This window comes from Sapajus apella, unplaced genomic scaffold (assembly GCF_009761245.1).
Source record: "Sapajus apella isolate SASKATOON/1434 unplaced genomic scaffold, GSC_monkey_1.0 scaffold48, whole genome shotgun sequence".
NCBI lineage: Eukaryota > Metazoa > Chordata > Mammalia > Primates > Cebidae > Sapajus > Sapajus apella.
Genome location: NW_022436988.1, coordinates 4450596 through 4462465, shown reverse-complemented (window position 1 = coordinate 4462465; position 11870 = coordinate 4450596). Strand labels below are relative to the sequence as shown.

At 52.3% G+C, this 11870-nt stretch overlaps 1 protein-coding gene across 1 annotated transcript in view; it reads right to left on the bottom strand.

Moving 5' to 3' along the window:
* DNAH17 (dynein axonemal heavy chain 17) overlaps positions 1 to 11870 on the bottom strand; it is a 154071-nt gene that overhangs the window by 130044 nt on the left and 12157 nt on the right. Inside the window, exons 11-13 of the mRNA XM_032241495.1 lie at positions 6548 to 6813; positions 5273 to 5468; positions 2450 to 2596 (exon numbers count right to left, since the gene is read on the bottom strand). Of these exons, the coding sequence (XP_032097386.1) occupies positions 2450 to 2596; positions 5273 to 5468; positions 6548 to 6813 (609 nt within the window). The remainder of the gene's footprint in view (positions 1 to 2449; positions 2597 to 5272; positions 5469 to 6547; positions 6814 to 11870) is intronic.

Below are 11870 nucleotides of genomic sequence, written 5' to 3'. Positions count from 1 at the left end.
ATGGTCATGGGCACTGGTAATCCCAGCTACTCAGGAGGCTGAGGCAGAAGAATCACTTGAACCCAGGAGGTGGAGGTTGCAGTGAGCCACGATCACACCACCGCACTCCAGCCTGGGTGACAGAGCAAGACTCTGTCTGAAAAAAAAAAAAAAGGTAGGCAAGAAGGTCCAAAGAGAAGGCATCAGTGTGATGATGGAAGCAGAAGCTGGAGTGATGTGCTTTGAACGTGAAATAATACGGCCGTGAGGACTGATTCTGTCAACAGTACTGCACCACGGCGTGCCCAGATTGAACACAGTTTCTGGGGTGCACGTGAGGTTGTTTCTGGATGAGATAAGCACTGGAATTGGTGGGCTCAGGAAAGCAGATGGTCCTCCCCAACATGGGTGGGTCTCATCCAATCGTTGAGGGCCTGAACAGAACAAAAGGCGAGACAGGAATTCACCCCTTATTTCTGTCTCATGGCCTGAGCTGGGCCATCTTATCTTCTTCGGCCTTTGGACTGCGATTGACACCATCTGGTCCCCGGTTCTCAGACTTTGGACTCAGGGTGAGTGATACCACCTACTTTCCTGAGTTTCCAACTTGCAGATGGCAGGCTGTAAGACTTCTTACCCTCCATAACTGCATGAGGCAGTTCCTCACAATAAATCTCCAAATAGGCATGTGTATGTCCACATCTGTCTATCCATCCATCTATAGCTATCTATCCATCCATCCATCTACCTGCTTGCCTATCTACCTATCTACCTATCTATCCAACCCTCCCTCCCTCCCTTCCTCCCTCCTTCCATCTGTCTATCTCACTGGCTCTGTTTCTCTGAAGAACTCTGACTAACACAACGGTCATGAGCCCAGGAAAGTGCACCCTCTAGACGCTGGAAAAGACCAGAAGACAGACCATCCCCTTGACCCTCTCCAGGAGAAGGCAGCCCAGCTGACGCCTTGTCTCCAGCAGAATGAAACAGATGCAGGACTTCTGACCTCCAGAGCTAGAGGGCAGGAAGTAGGTGCTGTTTGAAGCCACTCAGTTTCTGTTGATTCATTACGGCAGCAACAGGAAATGAACAGCGTCCACGTTGGCCCCGCTCTGCTGCGGCTTGGAGTGGGGTCAAGGTTGTTTGGTGCAAGCGGTCACCTTTCCCAGGATCTATGAGTGGAGTCCATAGAAAGGGTGTGTAGAAGGAAAACAGGCCCGGTGGCTGCTCACTGAGCCCCACGGCCACACTCTCCAGGCGCCGGGCCCCTTCTGATTGTACAGGGATGTCTGCAGCAGCGTTAGTTGTAAAAACCAAAACTGAAAACAACGCAAATGTCCATCAACAGAGGAATGGATAAATAGTGCTATATCCACACAACACACTGCTTCTCCACGATAAAACGGACTCAGAGATGTAAAAAGAAGAACGCTGCTGCATGCGGCAATGGGGATTAACTCGAAATAATTGGCCGAGTGGAAGCAGACAGACAAAAAAGAACACGGAAGAGGTTATTCTCGCTGGTTCCTGACTCGGTTTCCAGGCTCTCATGCCAGCAAGGAGACGCTCTGAACAAGCTCTGTGTTGCTGGATGGGACCACCCCCACCTCCAAGAATTACTGGGAAGTTCTTCCACAATCAGCCTCTTGTGATTACTGTGTCAGGTCCCTAGATCAGATGGATGTCAGGAGTCAACGCAAAAAGAAGTTCTTGAACCAAAGAGCTGAGCGGGGACCGCCACCTCCCAGCCCCTCACACACAGCTTCCTTATAATAATGCTATTCTGGGTTCCAGGAAATGCCCATCCTGTCCTCCTCACTTTAATGGAAATCATGGAAGCACTGTTGAATGACTTTAATATTATCCAAAGTATATTCAGAAGGATAAAGGGATCTATAAAGAATGCAATTGGCCAGGAATAGTGGCTCACATCTGTAATCCCAGCACTTTGGGAGGCTGAGGCAGGCAGATCACCTGGGGTCAGGGGTTCAAGAGTAGCCTGGCTAACGTGGTGAAACCCTGTGTCTACCAAAAATTAAAAAATTATTTGTATTTTACCATCACCAGCTGGGTGTGGTGGTGCACGCCTGTAATCCCAGCTACTCGGGAGGCTGAGTCAGGAGAATCGCTTGAACTCAGGAGGCAGTGGTTGCAGTGAGCCGAGATTGTGCCACTGCACTCCAGCCTGAGCGACAGAGCAAGACTGTCTCAAAAAAAAAAAATCATGTAACATAAGCCAGAGTCCAGGAGGAATAACATATTCATCACCAGCTGTTGTGAGTCATCACTGTCTTTGCTGCCATTTGCATGATTAATGAAGAGAGGCTTGAACCACGTGTGAATATTAAAATACACTCATTTCATTCTGTTCAACTTGGAGATCTTACACTAGCATTAGTTATAAACAAAAACTGAAACTTGGCAAAAAACAAAACAGAACATAGCTACATCAGGCGTAGCACCAGCTCACCTCATTATACCAGCCAACGATGAGCTCCAAGTTGCCCACAAACTTCCGGAAGGTTTCGTTCTCTGAGAACAGACTCTCCGCACTGTCGGGAATCTCTTTTTGTTGCTGGAAATTCAAATACTTGACTTCTCTCAGAACTGCTACCAACTAAATGAAAATGAAGATCAAAGAACGTGTGAGCAGGTCACATCAACGGTGCAGTGTTCAGCAACAGAAACGAGCGTCTGCTCCTGGGATGTTTTGACAGCCTAAGGGACCTCAAAGTTGGTGGGAGGCAGTGATGCTGGCAGGACCAGGACATTTTCACCCTGTTGGCTGATACAGAACTAAAAAGCACTGACATCACCCTCATGGGTGGCTGACATCATCACACGGGTGTATGACATCATCATCATCACACGGGTGGCTGACATCATCCTAATTTTCTTATCTCTGTCCTCTCCTCCCCACTACTCCGAAATGGTTTGGCATAAGACTTCGGGGCTTTCCTTGTGTCCTCCCTAGGATATGACCTTCCCTCTTTTCTCTCCTCCCACCTGGTTATAAACTCAAGAGATCAGAGACATCCCTCCCAGCAGTACTTCTGTCCGCAAAGCTATTCTCAAAGTTGAGACAAGCTCCCAGTTGCTGAATCCACGAGTCACATCATGGGCCTCATCTCATGGGTGCCCCCAGCAGCAGACACCCTTTCCTCCTGGGTACACAGTGTCCTCCTGGCTTCCAGGACACTAGACATGCCTGGTCACCATTATTAGTCTCTTTCGATCATCTCAAGGTGTCCATGATGGGGAGCCACAGAACTTGGTCCTTCCCAATTGACTCTCAGTTGAATGAGGTGTGGCGTCATCCAGTGTCATGGCTGCCTTGACCAGCCAGCCCATCTGTCATCTCCACTGAATGAGGTGGGATGTTACCCAGTGTCACACCTACAAGCACCAACTGTGTGTAGATGGCTCCCACATTTACGTCTCCAAGCCCAACCTCTCTCGTGACTTCCAGACTTCCGTATCCACCTGTTACTCAGCCCCTCTGTCTGGATGTCCAGGTGACATCTCACACCCAAAAGGCCAAAGCAGAGTAGCCCTTCCTCCCCCATGGCCTGCCCTACCTGCCGCCTCCAGCTGCCCTCTTGGCGGATGGCAGTTCTCACCTTCTAGTCACCTGATCCCAAAACCCTGGGACTGACTCCCCTCTTCCAATCACGTTCCATTTCCAACCCACCAGGAGTCTCCATGGCACTACGATCAAGTCCAGTCATTCATCACCATCCTCACTGCTGCCACTCTGGTTCCAGTCACCACTCCTAGCTGTCACCTCTTGCCTGGATTGTGGCAAGAGGCTCTTAACTGATTTTCCTGCTCCTTCCCCCAGCCCCAGCTCCCTTCAAGGTACACACCGCACAGCGTGGAGAGGGATCCCTTATAAACAGAAACCTAATCGAGGCACGCCTCTGCCTGAAACCGTGTGGTGGGTGCCATCTTGCTCAAACCGAACCCCAAGTCCCTCTGTGGTCCATGGGGCCCTTCCTCATCATCCGTCACCTCTTTTCCTACGACCTCCCCTGTGTCCACTCGCCTGCCCTACTGGCCTCCTTGCTGCTCCTGGGCTTTGCTTCAGCTGTGGACTCTGCTCCAAGGCTGTCGCTTTGCTTCAGCTGTGGACTCTGCTCCAAGGCTGTCCCCTCCATCTCTGCTTGGTCAGCACTCTGACCTCCCACAAGTCTCTGCTCACATCTAGGATTGTACCTGCCCCTTCCACCAGCTCCATTGATCTTCTTCCCCCGCCCCACCCCCACCCCGCCCTTCCTTCTGCGGAACTCTTTCCACCTTCTATTGTACTATACACTCAGCTCCCTCGTGAATGCTAACTGATCATCCTCTCCGCCCTCCTGCTAGGAGGTCAGCTTCAGGAGGGCAGGACAGGCAGAGATCTCTGGCTCTCTGGCTCATGAATGTATCGCAAGCACAGACACACAGTAGGTACTCAGTATTCAGTGAATTAAAGAACGAGTTTTAGTGAATGGGAAGATTTCCAAACAAGAACCACATCTCTGGTTTCCCTGCCCTCCCGGCTGCAGATTGGGTAGCTCTAAGGGCAGTGCTTGTAGGAATTCTGTTCCATCCTCTGTTTGTCTGAACTTTCTGGGTTTTATCCACAGAACCCACAGCCCACAGCCCACGAGCATGGATTCTCCCCAGCGTGCCTGCCTTGACCAGCCAGCACATTCGTCTAGATTTGGCAAAGACTTTTTTTTTTTTCCAATTTCAAATCGATGTTTCCTCAGGAACGCTTTCAAGAAGACACTCATTGAAGCTCTTGTCAAAGATGCTCCCGCTTTGCCTCATGTCTTAAATACACCCTGGATGTACTTAGAAAGCAAAGCTGTAGGGCTGTGCGCAGTGGCTTACACCTGTAATGCCAGCACTTTGAGAGGCCAAGGCGGGTGGATCACCTGAGGTCAGGAGTTCGTGACCAGCCTGGCCAACATGGAGAAACCCCGTCTTTACTAAAAATACAAAAATTAGCTGGGCATAGTGGCGGGTGCCTGTAATCCCAGCAACTAGAGAGGCAGAGACAGGAGAATTGCCTGAACCCAGGAGGCGGAGGTTGCAATGAGCCAGACAGCACCACAGCACTCCAACTTGGGCGACAGAGCAAGACTCCGTCTCAAAAAACTAAAGAAAGAAAGAAAAGGAAGTGAAGCTTTTGGCTAACCATGATATAAACATCGACCTCCATAAATCTGTGCTGAGCGGGCCTTGGCAGCCCCTCCCCCAGCTCCCAGGGGGAGCCCTTGACAGGGTCCCCGCTCCCAGCACCCACCGCTTTGCTGAAGTTGACATGGATGAGGTTGCTGGCAGCGTCCCGCAGAATCAGCGGCTGCCCCAGGTTGAAGTGGCAGTCCTGGTCCACGCCCGCCACCCACTGCTGGTACACCTTCTCGCGGTGGCGCCTCAGCAGCTCCATCATCTCGTCATACTTCTCATATATCAGCTTGGCCTCCACGCCAGACATGACCCTGGAATCGAGCGGGAAGCTGGGGCCCCACTGGCCTTGGCGGGGCCTCTCCGGCGCGTGTCATGGTGGCTGCCTGATCTGCGGCGCCGACGTGGCCGGCCATTCGTTTACTCACGGCTCGCAGACTGAAACACCAGACGAGCGGGGGCCGGAGCACATGTTCAAACAGGACGCTGACCTGCAGCCTGCAGCCACCGGCCCAGGAGGCCAGAACAGCCCACGCAGCGCCCAGCTCCCCACAGGCAGCCCCGGACGAGTGGGGGCCGGGCCCGCTCCAACCTTTCTTCTCCCTTCCAACCTGGGGCCAACCAGATGAAAGCAAATATGCCCCCCAAAAGACTGCAAGAAGACCCCCACTCCTGGGCGGCTGCACCGGCCTCCCCAGGCCAAGGCCTCCAGCCGGGGCTCCCCAGCAGCCATCCCTGGGTCCACCATGAAGCCTCCCCAGTCCCTGGCTGTCCAGGAGCCTCGGCCAAGTACACGCGACAGTACGTCAGAAGACTGCATACACAGCCTCGGCCTGTTCCTGCCTGGGTGGTCTTCATGTCTACCAGGCTGACGGGCAAGTGCTCGGGGGAATCAGCCAGGTTGCCCCTGAGCACTCCCACCGAGAAGGCGTTCAGGGGAGGAGGGCAGATTGGATGGGGTCTCTTCTGGGCTTTTGCTCAACTGAATGAGGTGGGATGTCACCCAATGTCACACCATCTATGCATGGATGCTCCCACATTTACGTCCCCAACCCCAGCCTCTCTCGTGACTTCCAGACTCCTGTATCCACCTCCCCAACCAGCACCTCTGTCTGGATGTCCAGGTGACATCTACACCCGACAAGGCCAAAGCAGAGTAGCTCATCCTTCCTGTGGCCTTTTCTCCCCAGGAGAAAAGGGAGGTAATGGTTTGGTGGACAGGTGGGGTGGTGTAGCCCAGGGCTGGAACAGCTGCTCTCCCTGTCCCACGCCACGGAGGCAGCGTGCCTGCCCCGCCTGCCCCCGGCCAGGGCTGGAACAGCTTCTTTCCCTGTCCCACGCCATGGAGGCAGCGTGCCTGCCCCGCCTGCCCCCGGCCAGGGCTGGGACTCACGGATGCTCGATGTGCTTCAGGTGTTTCATGGACACCTCCAGCCTCTCCTGCAGCTCCAGGCTCCACTTGAGCTGGCCGGCCACTGGAGGCATGTTTTTGTGGATGGGGGGGATGTTCCCCTCCTCGGAGGCCGCCATCTGGGCATCATACAAGATCTTGGCATTGTCCAGCTCAGTGTCAAAGAGCTCCAGCATGACCGAATACCGGGGCACCACCTCGGCGAGAATCAGGGGCCGCTCCAGGAGGCCCCCACACATGTACAGGAGCTGGGGAGAAAGGAGAAGGAGGCCTCTTCACCAGAGTCTCCTCCCCTTCCCCAGCCTGTGGCCATGGACAAAACGGGCTCCTTCGGGAGCAAGAGAACACGTGCCTTGCCAAAACAAAACCCATCGGAACCTTGCTGTGCGCGTCAGCAGGCTCAGTGGATGCCTCTGTGCTTTTCCCGCGGACTTAGTCCGAGTCCCCAAATACTTGGCTTGCAATACCACAGTTCAAACAGGTCCAAAGGCTACAAGAGTTTTTTCTAAGCCCAGGAGAAATCAGAATTCTGGTAAGGAAGATTTACACAATTAAAAAATAGGCTGGACACCATGGCTCACACCTATAATCCCAACACTTTGGGGGGCCAAGGTAGGAGGATCACTTGAGCCCAGGAGTTCAAGACCAGCCTGGCAACATAGCAAAATCCTGTTTGTACAAAAAAAAAAACATAAAGAACACACAAAATTAATTGGGTCCATTTTTTTTTGTATTCTTTTGGGTATGTGCTTATAGTTCCAGCTACTCAGGAGGGCTGAGGTGGGTGGACTGCTTGAGCCCCAGAGGTCAAGGCTGCAGTGAGCCACGATTGCACCATTGCACTCCAGCCTGGGCAACAGAGACTCTGTTTCCAGAAAAAAAACAAACAAAAGAACCCCAAAACAACTACAATTAAACAATTTTTTTTTTTTGAGACGGAGTCTCACTCTGTCGCCCAGGCTGGAGTGTAATGGTGCAATCTCGGCTCACTGCAACCTCCGCCTTCCGGGTTCAAGTGATTCTCCTGCCTCAGTCTCCCAAGTAGCTGGGATTATAGGTGCCCACCACCATGCCCAGGTAATTTTTTGTATTTTTAGTAGAGATGGGGTTTCGCCATGCTGGAAAGGCTGGTCTCCATCTCTTGACCTCATGATCCACCCGCCTCACCCTCCCAAAGTTCTGGGATGACAGGCGTGAGCCACCATGCCCAGAGTAAACAATTTTTAAGTAGCCATAATGTTGCATTTATATACCTGGACTTCCATTCTAATAAAGATACATGAAGAGGCTGGGCATGGTGGCTCACACCTGTCATCCCAGCATTTTGGGAGGCCGAGGCAGGTGGATCACAAGGTCAGGATTTTGAGGCCAGCTTGACCAACATGGTGAAACCTCATCTTTACTAAAAATACAAAAATTAGCTGGGTGTGGTGGTGCACGCCTGTAATCCCATCTACTCGGGAGGCTGAGGCAGGAGAATCACTTGAACCCAGGAGGCAGAGGTTGCAGTGAGCTGAGATTGCACCACTGCACTCTAGCCTGGGCAACACAGCAAAACTCCGTCTCAAAAAAAAAAAAAAAAAAAAAAAGATAAATGGAGAAGTAGTTCACAAGAACTATTCTCTTAGGAAGAGCACTGACCCTCTCCGGGGCAGCTCAGGCAGGAAAACCACCGTCAGGAAATGTGTTTTGCTCTGAAAAAGCTCTGGGGGTCAAAGTGGGTGGGGGAACCAAGAGAGGGAAGACGATCTCACAGGACACAGCGTCCCCAAGGGCTGGGTCTGAGCGGGAAATCCTTGTGAGATTCCCGGGGCTGCCATAACCCGTGGCCAGCAGGGCCTAGACCTGCTGCGGCAAGGCCCAAGTGTCAGACTCGCCCCAGACTTTGGTCTGAGAAATGTGACCACCGTCCCTAGAAATGACCACTGGAGGAAAGACCAAAACATGACTGCGAAGAAAGGGAAGTTTTTCAGACCCCAAAAAGCACAGATTTCCCAAATGCAAGATCGCAGGGGGTTTTTTGTTGTTGTTTTTTGAGATAAAGTCCTCCTCTGTGGCCCAGGCTGGAGTGCAGTGGCGTGATCTCAGCTCACTGCAACCTCCGCCTCCTGGGTTCAAGTGATTCTCCTGCCTTAGCCTCCCGAGTAGCTGGGATTATAGGCGCCCACCACCACGCCCAGCTAATTTTTGTATTTTTAGTAGAGATGGGGTTTTACCACGTTGGCCAGGATGGTCTCGATCTCTTGACCTCGTGATCCAACCACCTCGGCCTCCTAAAGTGTTGGTATTACAGGCATGAGCCACCGTGCCTGGCCAATTGTGGCTATTTTTACATTAATTGCATTTTTCAAAATCGTTCAAATATTCCTTATCCAAATTCTGATTTCTCCTGGGCTTAGGAAAAAATTCTTGTTGCCCTTGGACCTATTTGTACTGTGGGTTGTGCAAATGGAACAGATGTGGACCGCCTGCTGACGTATTCGGTCAACAGCTTCGTTTCTTCAAAGAACTGACATGGGACAATCGGAAGAAAAGTTCCTCTAAACGGTTTATGACCATCCTGTCCCAGCATTTTTTTTTTTTTTCCTCTCTCTTCCCGTTTCTCCCTCCTGCCTTTCATGTTTATGTAGTTTTTGGCTTAATGACTTCCGGAAAGGAAGCAAATTCTATTTCCTGCCAAGAGGAGCTCATGTGGAAAATCGCTCTAGAACGTTCCTGGCTGCGTGTGAGTTGCCGACAGTGGGAGCTAACTTGGGAACGGGCAGGCGAGGGAAGGGACAGGAGGGAGAGTACCCAGGGGCCGACCTAATTAGAGCACAAGGCTGGCAAACTAGGGGACATGTTCTCAAGTCAAAGAGAAACACGGAAGGATGGAGATGGAAATGGGTCACCCGAGTTCTTTCTCCCCCACCTCCTCTTTGTTTTGATTGAACATAAACATACAGTTAACATTTTCTAAGAGACTCATTCTTTTAGAGCCCAAAAGCCTCTCTGGACCCTAGCAGGTGTGGGGGGAAATAAAGCCTGGGGCACCATGACTGCGTTTGTTCCTCCCTGGCTGGTCCTGCAGAGGTGGGGATTGGGTTTCTTCCAGGACCTCCTGCTCCTCACAGGGTAGGGGCCTAGGGCCCCCGAGGGCTCCTCAACCCGGCTCCCTCCCCACCACTGGATCCCCCAGCGAAGTCCGGTGGAGGTTCGGCCCAGACCCATGCGCTGGTCCTTATCTGCTCTTCTGGTCGTTCTAAGCTAGATATAGGGTTTGAAATCTCCACGTGGCTTTCAGGCCAGCGAGACTCGGGGGACTCATCCGGCCCTGGCCGGGGGACCAGTTACTTCATTTTTCTTGTTTTCCTCGTCGGCACAGCAGCAGGGAGTCACAGCACCTCCCATGGAGCTGGTGTTAGGGGAGCAGGAGCCGCAGAAGCCAGCTGCCTACCCGCCCGGCCCACGCGCCAGCACCCCACCTTTAATTCTGGAGTCCCATATGTGAGGTTTCCAAATGAAAGGATTGGCTCCACTGGGACCCGTCTGCACTGGGGCAGCCTAACGCTTTTGTGTTATCCTTCGGAGGCTCCAAGTGGAAGGCTCACCCTGCACCTAAACCACCTCCAGATAACATCCACAACCACCAGCCTCCCTCGGCGAGAGCCAGTTCTGCACTGCAGGAAACACTCAAAAGTACCTGCCCTGTGCTAGGCTTAGTTCTAATGGAACTCAAATCCGGTGCCTGCCCTCAGGGAGTTTACATTCTAGTTGGGAAGACAACACACAGAAATCAGTACACAATGGAATGCGAGGGAGGTGCTGAGAAGGGAAGGTAGGCCGCTGCTGAAGAGACCAGCCTGGGGCATTGGAGGGGAAGGGAGAAAGTGAGGACCCTGCAGCCAGGGCTGCAGCTACCTGGGGAGGGGCCCTCCGAGGAAGGGAACATTGACAAAGATTCTTTGCTTGACCAAAGATTCTCATCAGGTTCTCCATCCTCCACCATCCCACAGGGGATGTCTGATTACCCTAACCTGCCTCCAGCAAGAATCCTCAAGTGGGTTTAGCCAGAAACCCCCAACCCCTGATGTCACCTCTAAGAAATTTTCCATCTACTGACCCCCGCTCTGCCCCTCCACTAGAAATTCCTACCTGCCTGCGCTGTCTTCTTCTCTCCCTATGCCTGCCTCTATTGCAATGGTATAAATCATGAGTAAGGTATGAATCAAGTCAACCTCATCTTGCTTTAACAGGTATAATTGAATAATTGTTTCAACAACAGCAAGGAGGTGCTGTATTAATTTGCATTCATTGATATTCTGCCTGGAACACTAACTCCATCCAAGATGTACTTGATCCTTCCATTTGCAGAGCTTCAAATTCCCTTGTATCTGCATTTTTGCAAGAACGTTCAAAAGGCGAAGAGAACCTCCTGACATTTGTGGGAGAGAATCTTTGTCTTCAGGGGTCTCAGCCCTGACATCCTCCTGGAAGCAGACCACACCCCCAGGCTGCCCAGGCCAACCCGATCGCCTTCACAGTCACCACGGGTGCTGGTCTGGCCAGGGGTTCAGATCGGGGCCCTGGAAGCAGACCACACCCCCAGGCTGCCCAGGCCAACCCGATCACCTTCACAGTCACGGGAGCTGATCTGGCCAGGGGTTCAGGTCGGGGCCCTGGAAACAGTCAAGCCCAGAACTTTGGGCTGTCCACACGGGCTCAATCTAATCACAACAGCCCTTAAAAGTGGAAGCCGGAGGCAGAAGAGTCAGTCAGAGAGATGTATCAATGAGAGTAGAGGCAGGAGAGGTTCCAGGACTGGAGGGACTCAACTGGCCCCTACAAAGATGGATGAAGGGGGCCATGAGTTAAGGATTTGGGGCAGCCTGTAGAAGCTGATAATGGTCCTTAGGTGCGAGCCAGTGAGGATACAGGGAACACATACCCCAGTCCTACAACAGCAAGGAACTTAATTCTGCCAATCCCCCAAAAGGACAAGAAAATGGAATCTAGGCCAGGCGTGGTGGCTCATGCCTGTAATCCCAGCACTTTGGGAGGCCAAGGTAGGAGGATCCCTTGAGGCCAGGAGTTCAAGACCAGCCTGGGCAATATAGTGATACATCATCTCTATGAAAAATAAAAAATTAGGCATGCATGGTGGCACCTGCGTGTGGTCCCAGCAACTAGGGAGGCCAAGGTGGGAGGATCACTTGAGCCTGGGAGGTCAAGGCTGCAGTGAGCTGTAATTGCTTCACTGCACTCCAGCCTGGGCGACTGAGCAAGACTCTGTCTCAAAAAAAAAAAAAAAAAAAAAAAAAAAAAA